Source organism: Octopus sinensis, linkage group LG20 (assembly GCF_006345805.1).
Source record: "Octopus sinensis linkage group LG20, ASM634580v1, whole genome shotgun sequence".
Classification (NCBI taxonomy): Eukaryota; Metazoa; Mollusca; class Cephalopoda; order Octopoda; family Octopodidae; genus Octopus; species Octopus sinensis.
Genome location: NC_043016.1, coordinates 19,683,704 through 19,705,953, shown reverse-complemented (window position 1 = coordinate 19,705,953; position 22,250 = coordinate 19,683,704). Strand labels below are relative to the sequence as shown.

The 22,250-nt window shown below is 35.6% G+C and overlaps 1 protein-coding gene and 1 non-coding gene across 4 annotated transcripts in view; one reads left to right on the top strand and one right to left on the bottom strand.

The window, feature by feature from the left end:
* Positions 1 to 22,250, bottom strand: part of LOC115222579 (protein Shroom2) — a 268,678-nt gene that overhangs the window by 179,220 nt on the left and 67,208 nt on the right. For all 3 annotated transcript variants that reach the window (XM_036511714.1, XM_036511712.1, XM_036511713.1), the window contains exon 3: positions 10,865 to 14,253. In XM_036511714.1, the coding sequence (XP_036367607.1) occupies positions 10,865 to 14,253 (3,389 nt within the window). The remainder of the gene's footprint in view (positions 1 to 10,864; positions 14,254 to 22,250) is intronic.
* Positions 19,232 to 19,350, top strand: LOC115222700. The gene has a single exon (XR_003882741.1). It is a non-coding gene; the product is annotated as a 5S ribosomal RNA (ribosomal RNA).

The following is a 22,250-nucleotide window of genomic DNA, read 5'->3' as shown; positions in this document are numbered from 1 at the left end:
ATGCCAGTGACACATCAAAGTACTTGTGCAGTGCCACATTAAAAGCACAAAGCACACACTGTGAAACGGTTGGCATTAGGAAGGCATCCAGTTGTAGAAACCATTCTAAATCAGACCGGAATCTGATGCAGCTCTCCAGCTTAGATCAAACCATCCAACCCATGCCAGCATGGACAACAGATGTTAACTGATGATGATGATGATGATATTTAAAAAATAAGATAAAAATATATTACTGATTTTTAGGTGCAAAAATATGATCATGGAGAGTCACACATTCAAGATGACATTGTACAGGTAGGTATGCAGTAATCCTATGGCTTAACACTACTATCTTAGTCTTCAGTGCTTTTAGCCAAATCTACCATGTTGTGTGCATCTAGACTTGGTCTCCAGTTGGAACATGATTTTCTTTTTAACTCCCAAATGTAAATTTATATTCATAATGTTTCTTCATAATTACTGAATTGGTCCTAAGTAATCTCTAATTTTGAGTAAAATGCAATTAAAACCTCCAAATTACAACCTTACAATAGGACAAAATTTATATTATTTGCTCTCTTACTACCATGATATCTCTCGATTGTCTCACATTCATAACTAAAACTAGATTCAAATCACAAGACTTTCCATTGAATGCCAGAGAATAATTTAGCTTCAAACAACTTCTGACAACATGAAATTCTAATAATACCCTTAACTGAGAACTGATCCTATATCTATGATGCTCTTGCTGCTACCCATGCATGTGCATGCACACAAACACACATACACACCCGAGACTGCATCTGGAAGGCTATCCGAATGATTTACAAACATTTGCTCACCAATCTCTGACCAACAGATACATTGTATCCTCCCTTGGTCTCTTCTACTCCCATTATAGCAATAGTCTCTGAAGTTTCCAGTAAGCTAGTTACTACAACCAACACTCACAGCCACTCAACACACCTTTTCTCCTCCCATCACCCACAATGTATCTGGTTTCACCTCTCACCCAGGTGCCACACATTCACCATCCTCTCCATACTATCAACCCCCTAGGGTTACTCTAGCCTTTTCCTCTTTTGCCTTGAAGGTCAACTGAAAAACAATCAAGAAGGGTACAAGCTACATCAAGTCTCAGGTGTCCAGCAAAGATAGTCACATCATCATTTTAGTAATGCCATTTCCAGTTCTTGATTAAAGCCATTTCTTGTTCTTTTCTTACACTGCCAATGCTAATTGTCATTATTTCAATGTTCACTTTTCTATGCTTGCATCAGTCAAACAGAATTTGCTGAGGTAAATTTTCTATGGACAGATGTCCTTCCTGTCACCAATCCTTACCTGTTTCCAGACAAAATAATAAAACTCTAATCTCCTGAACAATGAACAGCCCTATCATAGCTATGCACTGAACTGGAAACAAACATTGTTGGTTGAATGAGTATTTTGTATACAAACGTTGCACAAAATGCCAAGAAGCACAAGCATGTCTTTGCAATGGACTGCAAGCAAAGGACACTGACTGTATTGACAACAAAGCCTTTGTTTGCAGTTAGCAAACACACACAAAGATAAGGGAAAATATAAACTCATTCACACAAATGTACACCCTCCCACACACACACACCCACTCGACATACTTCTTTAGTTTCAGTCTATAAGTTTTCTCTTGCAAGGTATTAGTTAATCCAATGAGCTGGCAGAAACGTTAGCACGCCAGGCAAAATGCTTAGCAGTATTTCGTTTGCCTTCTGAGTTCTGAGTTCAAATTCCGCCGAGGGCAACTTTGCCTTTCATCCTTTTGGGGTCGAGAAATTAAGTACCAGTTACGCACTGGGGTTGATATAATCGACTTAATCTGTTTGTCTGTCCTTGTTTGTCCTCTCTGTGTTTACCCCCTTGTGGGTAGTAAAGAAATAGATATCAGTTAATCCATGGCTACAGTACAGAACACCGCTAACAAGAATCATGCAATAGGATCAAACCCGTAACCACATAGCCCCACAGTCAACTCCTTTGCCACACAGATGTACCTAGAAATATGAATGAACAGCAGCTCACAGGATGTTTTCATCCTATAGAAATCTGGATCTTTATATCTAATTGCAAAGAATATAATGTACATAACACTTCATTATGGAAACAGAGATTCTTTGATTTATCCTACTCTTATGTGGAAGGATTCCATTCTAACACTCTGAATGGGACCCCACTCCCACCTCATCAGTTTTACTTTTTTTATACAATGCTAAATTTTTCCTTCTCTTCTTACATACTCCATATCCAGGAAAGAGTGAGTGTGCATGCATGTGGGAAGGGGATTGGCCAGTACTTTGTCCATGGTATAAAACTGTCATTGCAAGCAGTGCAATTCATTCCCAATCATCCATGTAAACACATCTGGCCATGCAGGAGCATTATCATGTTAGTGACAGAAAGAGCATCTAACTATAGAAAATTTGTGTCAATGAATTCCATCTGAGCCATGCAAGCACAGAAAAGCAAACTTTAAAACAATGATGATGAGGATGGACACTAAATAGCAGAAATCAATATAAGCAAATTAATTACATATAAATAATGGAACAGAAATAGTAGGGTCTTGCAGAAAATGATTTCTATGAGTTCCTCAAAAACTGCTTTTGGGTACAATCCTATTGCACTTGTACCTTGGGAAAATGTTTCCAACCATAATCTTGGTTTAATGAAAGTTATGGGAGTGAAATGTAGGAGAAAACTAGAGCAAACAAAAGATGTCAAAGAAGTCCCAAAGATATATTTTATTGGCAGAAAATGTTTGTTCAAATCCTCACACAAAGGGCAAACACAAATGGTTTCTCCTATCATACAAATAGACAGATGTGTTACAAGTGTGATACAGCATGGTGGTGGTAGTTATGGTGGCACATGGCTAAGTGATTAGGATATTCTGATCATAATCATAAGGTCATGATCTCCATTCCTAGTGGTGCATTGTGCCCTTGAGCAAGACTCTTTATTTTCACATTGCTCTAGTCCACTCAGCTGGCAAAAATGAGTTGTGTCAGTGGTTCAAAGGACCAGCCTTGTCACATTCTGCATGTGGAGGCACATGGCCTAGTGGTTAAAGCAGTAGACTCGCGGTTGAGGGATCGCGGGTTCGAATCTCAGACCGGACAATGTGTGTGTTTATGAGCGAAACACCTAAGCTCCACGCGGCTCTGGCAGAAGGTAATGGCGAAACTTCTGCTGATTCTGTCACCACAACTTTCTCTCACTCTTTCCTCCTGCATCTTGCAGCTCACCTGCGATGGACCGGCGTCCTGTCCAGGTGAGGAACCTATACACCAAGGAAACTGGCCCTTATGAGCCAGGCATGGCTCGAGAAGGAAACAACATTCTGCATTATGTTGAATCTCCCAGTGAACTACATTAAGGGTAGAAATGTCAGTGGAGTGCTCAACAACTTGTACATTAATTTCATGAGCAGGCTGTTCCGTTGATTGAATCAATTGGAACACTTGTCATCATAACCGATGGAATGCTAAGTTGGTGGTGGTGAAATATGGGCGTTGAACGAATCTGGATGTTTGTGGGTGGACATAGGATAAAAATGAGCTTTTAGGAAGGGGTTATGATGAGCATTAATGTAACAGTTTATATATGTAAGAAAAGTAGTTGCACAGGTATAAACATGAAATGAAATGCTAGGTAAAAAAGATAAAAGAAAAAAAAACAGCTGTGTACCGTCAATGGGAGGTACACTCAGGTGTCAGTAGAAGAAGAAAAAGAGAAAAGAAAAACATTAAAGAGAACATGGGAAGAAGTGGTGAGGTAAGATCTCACGGATGTTTGGGTGTCACAAACAAGTTGACACAGAATTGAGTGGAGTGACAGCATGTTGTATGGTCGATCTGTCCAACCATGTCAACATGGAAAACAGACATACAAAATTACGATAACAATGATGATAATAATGATGATGATGATGATGACAAACATTTATACATATATATATGGATTTCCAGGAGATTTTGTTTTCTTCATTTAAAAATTTAAAAAAAAAGTTCTTTCTACATTAAAACATTCAACCTATTCTGAATGTGGTCTATTTGTTCAATCTTTAGTGCTTTTTTTTTTTTTTTTTTTTTTGCTTAGAGGCAAAAATATGCATACCTTATGCAGAATTTGAACTGATGACTAATACTTGAAGAATGTCACTATTAACCTACTCTGTCTCTCATTTCAACTACAAACAAGTTAGGTTACTAGTAATATACTAATATCAAAACATTTAATCTTTAACATTTCACTATATCAACAACAATTGGTCCAACATTTTTGAGCTTTTTTAAAATATATTTTTCTTTTTATTCATTATTTAGGTTATCTTTCTTAGATCACTGGTACCCTTGCAAAATACATGAGATTAAAATTTTCAATTCCACCTCGCCCTTCTTGAAACACAGGGCTTTGAACATCCTTTATCTTTAATCTCTTATTCGTTTCAGTCAATGGACTGAGGTCATACTGGGGAACCGCCTTATAGGGTTTTAGTTAAATGAATCAATCCTAGTATTTCTTTTTTAAGCCTAATATTTATTCTGTCTCTTTTGCTGAACATTACAGGAATGTAAACAAACCAATACTGATTGTCAAATAGTGGGGGTAACACACACAATGGGTTTCCCTGCAGTTTTCATCTACCAAAGGCGCTGTCAGCCCAGACTATAGTAAAAGGCACTTGCCCAAGGTGCTGCACAACAGAACTGAACCTGAAACCTTATGGTTGCAAAGCAAGTTTCTTAGCCACACAGCTATATCTGTGCATAGAAAGCAATTTTTTTTAAACATAAGCACAAAACTTCAGTTTTATTTTAAAGCAATATCCATGCTAGTGCTACATACAAAGCACCCAGTACACTCTGTGAGGTGGTTGGCAGTAGAAACCAAGCCAAAATAGACTATTGGAGCCTAAGCAGCTCTCCTGCTGGCCACTTCTGGTCAAACTTCCCAACCTGTACCAGCATAGAAAACAGATGTATGACGATGATGAATTTCAAATCGCTCTGAGACAGGGAATGTTTTGCCTATATTCTAATCTGAAACCTCTCGCTAACAATGTCTTTCAAAACTAATATTGAGAGAATGATTTAAGCTTTAAGACCTAACCAGCAATTTAATAGAAGTTACATACTTATGAAAAGAAAAAAGTTAAAGGTTCATTATTTTTAGCAGTGATATATGCCCTCAACAGATTATGTTCTTGAAATTCTTAGTTTAAAAAAACATCTTCTGCCTCTTCAATATTGCCTTCTACATACCTATTGGAAAGCTTGACCTTAGGCACTGCAAGCTAACAGAACATTCATTGATAATATAATGTTGTCACTGCTGACTAGGCCAAACTGTACCCTCATGAAAAGCCTCAGCATGGTCGCTTGGTCTACTAGAAATAGCAGCAAAGTTTCCCTTGAATACACTCTCTAGTCTTAAACTAAACAGACACATTGGATAATGTAGCCCTGATGGGGGCTATGGTTTGGAAGGAAAAAGATGTAAAGGTCATGGCTGGAGTGTCATGTCAGTGATCATAGGTCTGCTTCATCAGAGTTAAACACCAAACATATAGAGAAATTGGACTGAGTCAGAAATAGTTCTCTTGGCAATGGGTGTAATAATAAAGTATTAGTTGGGTGTTGGCTGACCAACACCCAACTAAGTTTCATGTGCCCTACAAGTTTATACAAAAATTAAATTCCAGTTTCAATAAGAAAATTTTAAAAATTCTCTAATTGAGTTGCATATGAAGGAGATGACAGAATACTTAGATATGTGGCACACAGCTGTACTGAAGCAGACTTGTCCACCACAAAAGAATTGAGATCCTAAAACCAAGGTGCCACACAAAAAGCACTGGTGCTGGTGTCACGTAAAAAGCACCCAGTACCTTCTGTAAAGTGGTTGGAGTTAGGAAGGGTATCCAGCCATAGAAACCATGCCACAACAGACTATGAAACCTGGTGCAGCCCCTGGCCTTGCTAGTTCCTGTCAAGCCATCCAACACATGCCAGTATGGAAAACGGACATTAAATGTTGACATCCATTTGAATAGAAAGAAGATACATGAGAATAAAGAAAGCTTCATAGATAATTTGTTAATTTTAAATTTAGATTTTTAATGAATAATTTATTTTAAGAGAGTTTTATTGATGCAGTGGTTCTCTAACAGTGCAATGCAACACACTTGTGCACTGCAAGGGATATATATATATATATATATATATATATATATATAGGGATGCCTCAAGGGATATCATAATGTGCCGTGGATTTAGTTAATAATATGAATTAAAGGCATTAGAAAATCTATGTTAATTCTCGAGTATCTTGTAAAATGTTTTATTCACAATTTTGTGATAAATAAGTATGATTAATAAAACAAGATAGGCCCTAGTTTTATATATTTTTCTAAATTTTTAACTTTAAAGTATACTTTTGGAGGATTTATATATAACTCCACACTAGCATTTTTAAAATTTTTTGATCGCTGGTGCACTAGCAATAATTCTCAATCTAGTTTAATCCTCCACTAACATCACACCCATAACTACATTAGCTTATGATTTTCTTAAATACCTCAGGATAATTAACTGTAAACAAGACAAACTTCTTTTAGTCCGCTAAATAATCCTTCTGATAACGAGTCCAGCCCGAGGACGCTACCTACTCGGTTATTTAATTATTTATTCGTTTGTTCTGTACTTCCTGCTTTGAAGTGCTCCTATTTAAATTAGAACCCTCCACTATCATTTTTATATAAAGAACTTTTTATTTTTATTAAGTTATTTTTGAAACACCAGCTTATGATGCTACTTAAAGCAATAATGGAGCCTGTTGAGACACGAAAAACTCAACACGGCTGCTGAACCAGCTGGAAATAGCAACCAAATTTCTCTCACATCACAACCTACTACCTTTGTTTCTCATTCAATATTTTAGATATAGAGATATTACTATGTCTGGAAAAAAAATAAAAAATAAAAAAAATAAATTAGTCATGATCAGAATGCCTTTGTGGGGTACCCCATCAAGTTTAAACAACACCAACAACAATAAAGACAACAATCAATAAATAGTTTTAAAAATGTTATTTTACTAAAATCATTCTAAAATCATTGTAACTATTGAAATTAATTAAAACTTAGGACAGCGTATTCCATTAGCAATATAGTCATGAAAAGAATAAAACCAAGTTAACTTTTCCCGGAAACAAAACTACAGTAATGAGAGACTTAAAGCTTGCAACAGGACCCATTTAACCTTTCCAATAACGACTTATTAATTTCAAAATGAAATTGATTATGTAAATAAGTATGGCTGCATCATTAAAACGTGTGTTTTGCAACTATGTAATTTTGGGTTCAGTCTACTATTATAGTCCCAGGCCAACCAATGCCTTGTGAGGGAATTTGGTGAGAGAAACTGTGAGGAAGCCCATTGTGTGAGTGTGTATGTATGTATACATACATACAGTGGCAAGCTGGCAGAAACGTTAGCATGCCAGGCGAAATACTTAGCAGTATTTCATCTGTCACTACATTCTGAGTTCAAATTCCGCAGAGGTCGACTTTGCCTTTCATCCGTTCAGGGTTGATTAAATAAGTACCAGTTACGCACTGGGGTCGATATAATCGACTTAATCCATTTGTCTGTAAGCATATTTCACAAGAAATTATGGTATTGGAAGCTTAAAAGCAGCAGCTAAATTCACACTGAACCAAAACTGGTGGGACAGACAGTATTACTTTATTCTTTCTGTTACTTTTTTCTGCAAATAGAATTCTTGCAGACACAGACTGCTACCTGCCCTCTTGAACTGTGTTCTATTTCATTAGAATTTGAGGCTTAATAAAAGGTTAATACAGTAGCTAAATTATCTTTGAGAAAGAAGATATATGAGAATAAAGAAAGCTTCATAAATAATTTGTTAATTTAAATTTAGACTTTTAACGAATAATTTATTTTAAGAGAGTTTTATTGATGCAGTGGTTCTCTAACAGTGCAATGTAACACACTTGTGTACTACAAGGGATATATATATATATATATATATATATATATATATAATATATATATATATATATATATATATATGAGAGAGAGAGAGAGAGATGCCTCAAGGGATATTATAATGTGCTGTGTGGATTTAGTTAAAATATGAATTAAAGGCAGTCTAAGTGGAAGAGTCAAGGCTTGAAATAAAACTTGAACACTTTTGAAGTTTTAGTACCAAAGTGCTGCTATTGAAATGGACTATTCTTGTTTCAATTAATTTTCAAAATAATAAAGAATGTAATGAAATAACTTTATTGCAGTTAGCTTTTGTTTTAATGTAAATCAACATGAAAAACCAATGAAAACTTTTAATTTAGGTCCCAAATCTCAAAATGGGAAGTTTCTATCATAGTACCAAGAGCAGTTTCAGACAATTGTTACTAAAAGGATTATAATATAACTAATGAAGTTTTACAGTTGCTTTTAGTTCCAAAGTTAATCTTATGGAATTGACAAAATATAACACAGTACCAAGTAGGTCCTCTTTTACAAATGATCACTACTAAGGAATTCTACAAAGGACCTACTTTCGGTTGTTCAAACTGCATTTGGGTGTTTGTGAGTATTCAAGCTGCAAGAGATAGCAACCAAACCTGTCCTGAATCACACCCTACCATCTGAAGGGTAGATTAGATAATTTACATTTGATGGATATTTATCCTCATCTTGTTTGTTGTTAACACAACATTTTGGCTGATATACCCTCCAAGCCTTCATCAAGTGCCTTGGGGAAATTTCGAAACTGGGTTCTCATTCCTAGGGTATTTTTCAATGTTGTTGTTATTATTCAGGTCACTGCCTGGAATCGAACTCAGAATCTTGAGGTAAGTAGCCCATGCTTTGAAACACTACGCCATATGCCCGTGACCTGAATAATAATAATAATAACATTGAAAAATACCTTAGGAATGAGAACCCAGGTTCGAAATTTCCCCAAGATACCTGATGAAGGCTGGAAGGTATATCAGCCGAAAAGTGCTAACAACAAACAAGATGAGGACAAATATCTGTCAAATGTAAATAATTCCTCATCTCTTAAATATAGAACCAGATTAGATAATGTTCTTCATATTTATGGTTAAATTGTCTTTGTTCATGTGTCTCCTCAATTAGCGCAGACCCTTGGGCTTAAAAAATTACAACTAGCTTCACTGGTAAACTATGTTGTTGATCAGCTTACTGGAAATAATAGCCAAATCATCCTGAAATCAGAGTAATTTGGCTGCTTATGTTGTGATATCAGATAACAAAAAACGAAAAAGAAAGGAGACATTGAATAATACAAAATACATTCTGGTCATAACCAGAATGTCTTTGATTGTCTGTGTTCATTCAAGCATGACCAAAAGCTAAATGACAACAACCACTACTAAGATTTATCATAATGTCCCTTGGGGGTTTGACTTTTTTTATGTCTTTTTTTGTCAAGGATTAAATTGAAAGACACTTACCCTCACCTCATCTGGAATAAGATCACTTAAATCTTGTTGGTGTTTTGCCCAAGGTCAATTCTGACTGAGCAGGCCCATAAAGGGCTTTCTGGCCATGACTATTATATCTCTTAGAGGCTATGTTGGGTTACAGTGTCTAAAGTAAACTTTTTATTTATGTAACCCAAGATGGAATGCTACTCTCACATCTGAGATTGTGATATAAAACATAAGTATCAATTTAAAACTGAATAAGAAACAGTTCCAATGGCGAAACTCAAACTGTGTACCTATTGTTTATTAGGCAGTGCCAAATTTCAACATTACAATTTTCATAACTAATAAATGCTTTCCCCCCACATGCTACACTTCTTAATTCTTTCTATACCAATTCCACCCAAGCCAACACCTCTCATTCTACAGTACAAAGATCTCTCAATCTGAAGTATTTATGTCTAAATTAAAACCACCCATCATAACTTTATCTTAGAACTTTCTTCTATGTTTTTACCAGGCCAGTTCTGAATCTGGGTGTTCAGGTAGGCCACTTGGCATGAGGTCAATAGTTTTGTGGGAACCTTCACTCACTAGTTAGAAACAAAGGGCAGACCCCCTTGGGAATGAATTAGCTGTTTTCACAAATTGTTCTAATTCTTTCATTCTGTTCTATAAAGTACATCACATGACACTACATGTATATAACACTACATGTACATGTATATATTTGTAAGCCAAACATAAACAATGTTTATTCAGCACAAATTACGAAAATATTTCAAAGATTAATTTTAAACAGGTTCTACATTTCTACAGTCCATATCTGGTTTAGGCCTATAACTTGAAATGAGACCTACATTTCACATTTGGCCTGCACACTGATATCTTTCATTATAAATATGATTACAAAAACAATTAGCTGATTAATTCACAAAATATCTTTCAATCTGTTTGTGTAGATTTGGGCATAGCTGTGTGATCAAGAAGCTCAGTTTGCAACCACACACTTTTGGATTCAGTTCAACTGCACAGTACCTTGGATAAGTATCTTCTACTAGAGCTCCAGGCTGACCAATACCTTGTGAATGAATTTGATAGAAGGAAAGTGTGTGTGTGTGTGTCTTCGTACCCTACCAATAATTTGACAGTTGAAGTACATCCCTTTAACCTGGCAGTTCAGCAAAAGAGAATAAGAACCAAACTTAAAAAATAAATAAGTATTGGGGTTGCTTTGTTTGACTAAATTCTTCAAGGCAGTGCCCCAACATGGCCACAGTCCAATGACTGAAACAAGTAAAAGATAAATGACAAAAGAACATAACATCTATTTTTAAAAAATTACAATTACTTACAATGGAGCAGTGAAGATAGACTTCTTGAAGACATTGTCATTACTGGTATAACTTCTTCGTCGAGAATTCTTTAATCTGTCGTAACTGTCACTCTGAGGATTTATTAATTGCTGAGGGTTCCATCCATCTTCAAGTGTAGCCTTAGCAGACATTTCCTGAGTTTGAGATGAAGTTACATCTAAGTTACTTGTGTAGCTCCTTAATGGATACATTGTTTCGGAAATTGTTCGGTTCATGTTGCGTTGATTAGCAACACTGCTCTGATATGCCTTTTTAGGGGCTGGACCTTGTGGCACAGCAAACTTATCTTCATCACCTAGCTTTACAGACAAAGGCAAACTGTCACTACGTCCATGTACAATAGAGGTAGCTGCCTGGGTATTGTGACTCGAGTTACTCAAACCTTCACCTTGCATAGACTGACCCATTTCATTTAAGCCCTCTCTTACACGTGGCCTTCTCGGGACATGATCCCATTTTGGTTCAAATTTAGTATCATTTTCAGATATTTCTAATAGGTCTTTGCTTTCAAATGGATATTGTTTATAATTAATAAGTGGTCTTTCTGACAATGCAGCTTCTGTCTCATCATACATTCCATAAGCTTTTTTCATTGATGCCCTGCGTGTAGCAGTAATTTGTGAAGAAATCTGTTCACCGGATTGGTTGGAAGCTGAAGGATTTTTATCTTCATTATGCTTTCGGAATATAGAGGATTGACTGCCAGGAAAACTTGACCGATCTTGACCATAAGCACTTTTTTTGCTGTCTAGCACAGAAGTCGAACTGTGAAATTTTTTAAATTTGCTTGCATCGAGTTTGGTAGAAGCTGAAGATTCATGCATTAAAGGCAGTGGTGTAGTTGATAATGCATACAAATCCTGTGTTTTTTGTGGAACTGCATAGCTGGTAACTTGAGCTCTAAATTTCTCTGGCATACCTAGGTCTTGTAGAGTAGATGATGTTCTGTTTGCATTACTGGTGTCCGAAGTATAATTGGCAGCAGAATTTTGTTGTTTATAAGAATTTGGGATCTTTTCTTTTTTTGGTAAAGGATAACTTTGATTAGGTTGACACTCAAGTGATTGGTCCTCTTTAGATTCAAAAAAAGGAGTTGTAGCTTGACTGTTAAAATGTTGATTTGCTGAGACTGGATAATGTTTTTGTGTCTCCCAAGAGGTGCTTGACTGGTTTGGGAAGCTAAAGAAATTAGGTCTAGAAGATGTAGTTGACTCAGGTTGTGAGACTTTAATTACAAGACTACTGTTGGAATCAGCATGTTTTAAGCCTTGTGTCAACGTTTCCTGTGATGCAGACAAATTTGAGGATGATGTGCTAATAGGTGGAATAGTGCCTTGTCTGAATGCTTGCATATAAAATTCTTCTGAAAGCTTTCTGAGGATGGGGGCTGTACTTGGTACATAGTCTTGGTAACCAGATAATAAATTCTCAACCGTGATAGGTCGTCTAACTTCTGATTCCGATGCAGATCTTTGTTTTGGTTGTTTATTTGATTCTAGATTAAATTTCATATCACTGACTTGATCCCTTTTTTCTTCTAAAAGTGATGCCTGGTTTCTAACATGATCTGTCAATGACTCGCTAGGAGGTCTGCGCATTGGTTGATAAGCTCTTGAATAATTAACATTTAAGTCCCCTTCAACTGAAGCTTGCAGTCCAGTAGACTGCACAACCTTGGATTGGGTTGAATTGAAATCAGAATCTTTACTATCTGCCAGTGGAGCAGTTTGCAAACTGTTTTCATGGCTAAAATCTTTTTCTAAGCCTACTTGCACTCCCGCACTTTTCATCTTTGACAATTCTGTATTCCTGCCTGTATTTGACAATTCTTGAGTGTTGGGAAATACTAACTCTGTTTGAGTGCTAGTGTTGTAATAAGGTGTTTGTTTGATTATATAAGTTGATGAAGAACCTGTAGTGCTTTTTACATCACCCAATTTAAAATTGTTGTTTGCAGCATATTTTTCTCCACTTATCATGATAGGATTTGTGACCAAATTACCATAAATTTTAGAATCTGTCTCAGACCTAGGTTTCATACTATTATCTTTTTCATCTTCAGAAGTAGAGAACCTTTTCTTTTGCTCTTCCTCAGGTAAAGAAGTCTGGGTATCTCTATGAAGATTAGAAGAGGAGGAGGATAACTGAGGCCAATTCATGATTAAAGGGCTAATTGGGGAAGTTTGTTGACTATGTGATAGCATAGTTTTGTTTGAAGTCTTTTCAGTTGCAGAGGACATCATTTTGGGGACTGGGATATCTCGTTCAGGTGGAGAAGGAACATTATATTCAGCATCGCCTAAATTGTGACCATCAGAATCGAATCTTGGAGGGGGATATCCAGGTTTAGAATTATAAAATTCTTTAAATCGCATCGATGACTTTGGTTTATGGTAATGTTTATTGCCAGCATAGCTGTCATCAGGAGTGTTCTCAGTATCACGTTTTTGAAATAGAGGAGTATTTCCTTGTTTAGCTGAAGACAGAGATTTGTGTTCTGCTAACATAGGAGTTGAGGAAGACCAAGTTTGTGACTGCTTAGATACAGCAATAGTGTATGGTTCACAAGGAATTTTACTATGGACAGTAACTGGCCATGATGGAGATTTTTCATGACCAGTTTCTTCAACAGAAAATTCAAAATCAGAATTTTCAGAGTTTAGAGATTCATAAGATTGTACAGTTGATGGATTTTGTGAGAATCCTCTTTTTAATCCAAACTCAAAGGCTTTGCTTTGGAGCTGGGTAAGTGTGTAAGGAACTTCATCAGAGTGTCTTCGATCTTCAGGTACTCGTACTGACTCTTGACTTTCAGACTTTGGCCGCAAATCCGAATTTTTAAGATTATGTTTCTTTAAAGGATAGTTTGAATCCATATAGTCATTTGGTAGGTTCTTATCCACATTTCTTCTAATTTCATTAGATTTAAATTGTTTATCTCTATTGAAAAACAATAATTTATCTCTATTAAAAAACAATACTTTATCTCTAAAAGTAGAATTCTCTTCAGTGTTGTAGTCTTTCTTAGATTCTCCTCTGTAATCACTGGTCAGATCAGGCTGTTGCCAAGTTTCTTGATAATTCTTACTACGTTTAAGCCATTTGTGATGATCGGATACTGACAGCCGATCGACTTGCTCGTTTGTCAAAGATTTAAATTGTAACTTTGATAAGTCAGAGTAACTCTTACTCTTTTCTTCGTAAGGCCAAGCAAATTCAGGTTTTATTTCATTTGACTTTACTGATGAAACTGACCAAACCTTATGTTTGGGGCTGCTAAGAACTAATCTTGTATTTGCAGAAGTTAAACCATAAATATTTCTGGCAGCTTTTGTTAAACCATAACCACGATCACAGTTACTGCAATGCTAGAAAAAGAAATAAAAATGACAATTTCAATTTCAGCTAAATTCAAAAGAAAAGCAAGAAAAAGGAAACCAATTTTAAATTTGGTTTTCTCCTTTCTTAGATTATTTTTGTTAAAACAAAATAAATCATAAGTAAATTAATCAATTTTAAAATTCTAATTGGATACAATGTTATTACTTTTATAATGTGACTTTAAAAGGAATTAGTTAGACATACATATTTATGTTTAGTGAGATCATATATATATATATATATATATATATATATATATATAGAGAGAGAGAGAGAGAGAGAGAGAGAGTTAATGAAATAAATACTACCAAAAATAAACAAACAACTTCTAATTATATAACATATGAAAGAACAATTAAAAAAGTATATGCTTTCTTAATGAATCCTTTTATCTACATACAGAAGGAAATATGTATGTATAGGCATAATTATGTGGCTGAGAAGTTTGCCTTGTAAACATGAGGCAGTGGAGTTCAATTCCACAGCCTGGCAGCTTGGGCAAATGCCAAATGTAGCCACAGGTCGACTAAACTTTGTGAGTGGAATTTAGTAGATGGAAGCTTGTGTGTGTGTGCATGTGTTTATAAAGTTGTATGTGTTGTATTGTCCCATATATGTCCTGTAACTTGGGTCATTTGATAAAATAAATACTATAATACTTGGGTTGACAGAATTGACCAAACCTTTAAAGATGTCACAGCATGGCCTCAGTTCAATAACAAACACCAGCAAAAGAATATATACACATATTCATAGTACAAAGTAAGATAGGGGTTATGAGGGTCCCACTATGGGATATCAGTTATCCAATATACTGCTGGTGAAGCACCCAAATACTAAATACATAAATGCTTATAATTGCAATGCAATTAATTCATTTATTGTATTGAATGGGTGAAGGTAAAAAATATTTTTACCGTAAATTCATAATACAAATAAATATACACATATTCATACATAGACACACTAATACATATGTCTACATGTACATGTATATATAACCACCATCCAGTTTTCTTTCAGTCTCCTCCTATAACCTTTGATGAAGGACTAGCAGTAGAAATGTCAAGACTCTAATTGGAGATTGGCACCTTGGGTAAGTATCTTCTAATATAGCCTTGGAACAACCCAAACTTTTGCGAGTGAAACTTAATGGCACTTTATGTGAAAACTCACTGTGTAGACTATCTATGCTTCAGGAATTAGGGTCAGGGTTGCCTGTTTTAGCACCATTATTGTCCTCAGAGCACCTTTAATAGAGACCACTCAACTACAAGCATTTGAACCAAGTCTCCAGTATGAAAATAACTTCATATCTTCAAACATCAGCCCTAACCGCCATGACTTTTGTGCTATGATTTCTTCTTCCTTCTCTGTCATCACCACCACTAGTGTTATAGACCATGCAAACATCATTGCAATACAATTTGTTCTCTAAGCCAAAATCAATTTAATAATATACCAGTGATCCACAAGAGTGAATTTAATAAACTATATACCTCCATTCCTTTCAGGCAGCCTTATATACCTTATCATAAGTTAAGTGTTATTTGTCTTGTGTTTTATTGTTCTTTGTAAAACGTTTTAGCCAACATGGACATGCCTGCATCTAGAAACTATTTATATGCTGTTGATTATCCTCTTGGTCAACTGTGATCAAGCAAACCAACAGAAACCAAGGGGGAAAAAAAGGGGTCAAAAGCTTTAATTCAAAAGGTTTCTATGTAACAGAATTTAGACAAAAAAGACATAGTAACTGAAACAGAAACAGTACAAGTGTTAGTACTTCCTGGTATGTAGAGGTGTAAGTATGTGTACATACACACATACACATTAATACGATACACAAACATATATTAAAAACAATATAACAACAATAGATCACCAAAGAATAACATCAATAAACAAGAGAGGTGATAAGTGCACCAAAAGAAAACAAACAAATAACAGTGCTGGTGGTGGTGGTGGTGGTGGTGGTGGTGGTAGAAAAAAAGATAGTTTAATAGATGTAGTAGTCTTGGCAGGCAATTGCAGTGATAGTGGAGCATTTTCATGCAGCAATAGAAGTGATAATAGTTGTGAGGATAACAAAATTCATAAAGATCATATTTGCAGTATTGGTGGTGATGGCCGCATCAGACACAACAGTAACAGAAGAAGTGGCAGTGGTGAAAGCAGTGATTCCCACGGAAGAAAGAACAAAAACAACAAAATTATATATTTAAACAAAAAAGAAAAAAAAAAAGTACTTTGATTGTAAACCACAATAACAACAAAAAAAAAAATGTTGCTTTAATATATATTGAATAAAACAGTTTCAATATCTTCTTTTGGGGGTCAATGAAATAAAATACTAGTCAAGTAGTCAACTAGTGACCTCCCTTCAAATTATTCCAAGATTAGAAAGAATTATTATCTATTATATAAAATCTGTTCTGTCTGTCTCTCTGTGTGTCTTCTAGGATCTCAGGCATCCTCCATCCGATTATGCTCAAATTTGATATGTTGATACCGACAGTATCAGTGCGTGTATAAGTCTTGAAAAAATTACAAAAATCGATTCCAGATGAGAATGCATACCTGCACCTTCCATTTTTTGTTGTTTTTGTACTGCTTAAAGGCACGTTCCTTTCCTGCCAAGCTTGTTGTTTAAACCATATTTGTGTTCTCCCAGTCAACAGCCTTATCATTACTGGTACTTTTAACTCTTCGGTTGCATATTTGTGTGAATAAAATCGTTTTTCTTTGCAATAGAAAAAAAGTCTATCTTTATTTCTCCTTTTGCTGGTGCCTCAAATTTATACTAAATCAGTGTTTCTCAAAGGGGAGGCCTATGGGACGGTTGGACAAGTTGTTTTGAGAAAATTTGGTTTAAATGTTTGACAACTCAGCACCGTCCATTGGACAGGGTGGCATTTTGCTCATTATTAATATTATTAGGAAAGAAGAAAGAGTTGGGGATGAGATGTCCTTTTACACTCTGTCTTCAATTCTTACTGACTGGGGATCAAGTTATATTTTATACCTCTTGGAATCTATAAAATAAGCAGTCAAATATTAAAACCAATTTAACCCTTTAGCATTTAAACCAGCCATATCCAGCCTAAATATTCTACCTGGGTCTTATGCTCAAACCAACCTGATCTGGCTTCCCACATATACCCTAAAATGACATTCTAAAAATAAACAATCACATCACTACAATCTCAAAATTATGAGATAATGCATCATTAAGTTAAAACAAGGTGAATAAATAAGCATTACATTTGATAGAATAATCTGAATACTGTGAAGGGCAATCAAATGCACCACATTCTTACAATTTGTAATCTTGTGCATAACTTAGAAACCTATTTCTTTTCAAGATATAGAAGGTGACGGAACAGCATAAACTGTTCCTTAAAGGAAAGTTCAGGGTTATATAAAGATTGCCTTTCATCCATTCAGGGTCAATAAAATATGTCTGATGGTGTAGTTAAGTGTTCACTTAGAAACTATGTCATTCCATGTTTGGCAAAAGAAATTGATACAATAAACACCAGGCTTAAAGAGAAAATAAGTATACCGGGGGTTGATATGTTTGACTAAAAATTCTTCAAGGTGGTGGTACCCCAGCAAAGCCATAGTCTAATAACTGAAACAAGTAAGATAAACGATGATAGTAAAAGTCACACTTGCAAACAAAAAAACACATAACTGTCAGTAGAATCATTTATACAAAGGCGGCGAGCTGGCAGAAACGTTAGCATGCCAGGCAAAATGCTTTGTGGTATTTCGTATGCCGCTACGTTCTGAGTTCAAATTCTGCTAAGGTTGACTTTGCCTTTCCTCCTTTCGGGGTTGATAAATTAAGTACCAGTTATGCACTGGGGTTGATATAATTGACTTAATCCGTTTGTCTGTCCTTGTTTGTCCCTGTGTATGTAGCCCCTTGTGGGCAGTAAAGAAATACGAATCATTTATACAAATCTATTAAGATATCAATTCTAATTCAGGGCATCCAAATATTTCTATGGCTTGTTATTTAGTCCCAATCTGACCGATGATCAAAAATAGATCCCAGCCTTGAACATCATAATTTATCTTTAGCTACAGAATTCTTCAGACAACATGAAGGCATGTGGCTTAGTGGTTAGGGTATTCGACTCACAATCGTAAGGTTGCGAGTTCAATTCCCAGTGACACGTTGTGTTCTTGGGCAAGAAACTTTATTTCAAGCTGCTCCAGTCCATTCCACTGACAAAAATGAGTAGCACCTGTATTTCAAAGGACCAGCCTTGTTACACAATGTATAGCACTGAATCTCCCTGAGAACTATATTAAGGGTACACATATCTGTTGATTGCTCAGCCACTTGTATGAATTAACATACAAGAGCAGGCTGTTCTGTTGATCAAATCAACTGGGACCCTTCATTGTCGGAACCGATGGAGTGCCAGTAAAAAAACTTCAGGCAACATTTACCAATGTTTTCTATCTTTTCTTCTCTTTTTTTTTTTTCAAAGAAAGTAGGGTTTAATTTGATGGAAATTTGGCTGCTATTTCTAGTAGACTGAATGACCATGTACAGGTTCCCTACTGATTCCAACACCTCTGGTGTGTAAAATATAGTCTTGATAGAAAGGGTGGAGTGAGAGGAAATGAATACTTATACATGAATGTGCTACCATTTACCATATTTCTTCAAACTGGCTGCACCTATGACTGCTTTCTGAGTACAGATAACTTCTATATTAGTAACATTAAATTTATATTACATTCTATAAAAACTACGCTTTTCTCCTTAGGCACAGGTATGGTCATGTGGTTAAGATGTAATATATCCTTTAGGTTTTTTTGCTAATTCTTTTTTTTTTTTTATTAATGGAAAGTTTGGCTCAGTTACTTGATCATGCAATTTAATATTTTTGTGAAATTAATTCTTAATTTCTTGAAAATATCTTCCCTTCTTGACAATCTCTAACAACTTATGGCCATATCACATTGAAAGCACCGGTTCTCGTCTGATCACCGAAGTTAAGCAACATCGAGCCTAGTTAGTACTTAAATGGGTGACCGCTTGGGAAACCTAGGTGCTGTAAGCATTCCCTTTTCAGCGGTGGTGCCCCAGCATGGCCGCGGCCTTTGGGCTAAAACATTTTTAAGGATTTAAGGAACTAGTTTTTATTTGTTTCTTTCTCAAATTGAGAGGCTAAATTTCAATTGGGAAAATTTTGTTAATTTTTTTTTAGTTTCCTTTTTCTGTTTCTGTTGGGGTGGGGAGTGGGATCATTATGCCAGTAATAATGAACACACACACAAGTTCAACCTCACTTCTTTATTGTTAATCAAGCAGTTAAATATCTCTAACCAACTAATTAGTCTATCATTTGTTTAATGTGTTTGATAAACGATTGATTGTTTAACCAAGTCCCTCCATTGTTGTTCGTGATCCCATCATCGACATGACCTCTCTCTCTTCAAAGTCTGCCTTGAGTCTGAGAATTAGTCTTTTATGTGAGTATGTAGATGTGTGATTGCTTACAAGAGAAGGGAAGGGTGAGAGTAAGCAAAGAATACATGTATGTGCTTGTGCACATGCATGTGTGTGTGGCTGTGTGTGTACACTCATATGCATGCTTGTTTGTGAGTGTGTGTGTGCATTGGACATCCAGGACCTCTTTAATGGTTTGGCCTTTTTGTTCAAGGTCAGTTTGATCTTAGATCTGCAAGGATTTGCTTGTTATTCCGTAAAGATTTATGGTTGTTGTTTTGTTTTCACAAAGATCAATTCAGTTCACCAACCCTTAAACATATTTATCTAAATCCACGTCATTGAGACCCCTAGCTGATTATGTATGTAATGGTTTTTGGAAATACTAGAAGCATTACTCCAAGTGCCAGCAGTTGTACTACTACTACCACTACCATCACTGATGACGGTGGTGATGATGAGTGATTTCTACCATAGACACAAGGCTAGAGATTCAGAGAGAGAGAGAGAGAGAGAGAGAGGTTAAGTTGATTACACTACTGGTACAGTTTATTGATCCAAGAAGGATCAAGATTAAAGCTGGGTTTGGCAGGACGATCTGGAGAAATGTTGAAAATTTGGGACTGGAGGCTTGTTGATTAAACTGACCTCATTACTTGACTGTTATTTTATTTTATTGACCCTGAAAGAATGAAAGACAAAATTGATATCAATGAGGTTTGAACTAAGAACATAAGAACTCAGAAATTAGTGGATCGACAAAATTGTGAGAGCATTTGAAAAAAATGCAGCATTTATCCTAAGAAAAAAATGCTGCATTTTTTTCAAATGGTCTCACAATTTTGCCAATCCGCTAATTTCTTTTATTAGTAGAGAGGGCGTCCAAATTATTTACAATTAAGATATTATTGGTAATGCTATTGTGGTTGTTGTTATTACTATAATAATAATAATAATAATAACTGGTGGTACTGGTAGCGCTGATGGTTACATGAGTGTCTACTCTGCCACAATTCAGTTACTAAAATATTTGATTTTGCTATTGTATCAACAGCATTAACAGAATAATGGGGATTTCTTTTAACAACAATAATTATACTAATGATTGTTGTTACGATTATTATTATTATTATTATTATTATTATTATCATTTCATTAATATAAACAATAAAACACCATTCTGAATCCTTATCATAATTAGTGTCACATGCAACGATTTTCTCTGTGTACAATAGGGAATATCCGTGCAATGTTTACCAAACGAAATGAGTAGAAAACACACACTTAGATACACAATATAATATATATTAGTTACAAGATATTAAATACAACTAAGCAGAGAACAGATATAAAAAAAATGTACACTAAGTAAATCATTAAGAATAAATAAAGAAAGAAACCAGACAAGAATGAATTTGAGAAAATGAATACAGAAGCAGTAAAATAATCAGTTTTTTTCTACAAACTATTTCGAGTGTCTTTGTGATAAGGTCACCATATTATCCACAAAATAAATAGATCATTGGTTCAAAGCATGTTATAGCTATGGTGTGGTAAGACCCCGAATCCACCATTTTAATTTTAAAGTTGAGTATTTGGCACTTAATAATGATAATGTTATATCTTATGTCAAAAATTGTCCCAAACAATAAAAACAAAAGAGATATAGTTGGTTTATAAAATTCTTCAAAATTAATCAAAATAAATTATGCACTGTATTTAGCCCTTCAGCATTTAAACCAACTATATTCGGCTCAAATATTCTACCAGTTTTATGTTCAAAGTGGCCAGATCTGGCCTTACACTTACCCTGCAATGTCAGTCTAAAAATAAAACAATTATATCAACAAAATCTCAAAGCTATGATTGATTGGAAACAATGTGAATGAATAAGCAATACATTTGACAGAGTAATCTGAATGGTAAAGAGTTAAAGATGTCAACAGGAAAGGATTCAAAATAGAAGAGATGGACTCCACCACCACCACCATCATCATCATTTAACATCCACTTTCCATGCTAGCATGGGTTTGATGGTTTGACTGAGGGCTAGCGAACCAGATGGCTGCACCAGGCTTCAATCTTGATCTGGCAGAGTTTCTACAGCTGGATGCCCTTCCTAACACCAACCACTCTGAGAATGTAGTTTGGTGCTTTTACATGCCACTGGCACGAGGGCCAGTCAGGCGGTACTGGCAACGACCTCGCTCAAATTTTTTTTTTTTTTTTTTACACATGCCAACAGCACAGGTGACAGTAAGGCGATGCTGGTAACGATCCTGCTCGAATGGTGCCTCCTACATGCCACCGGCACGAAAGCCAGTTTGCCGCTCTGGCAACGATCACGCTCGACACAATGGAAAGATTAAAAATCAACAATGTTGCTACAAAGACTTTGATGGGTCCAAGACCCATTATTATCAATGTATTTTTCAATTGGTAGAATCTCTAGAACATCAGAAAAATGCCATATGGTATTTCTTCTAGCTCTACACATTCTAAGGTCAAATT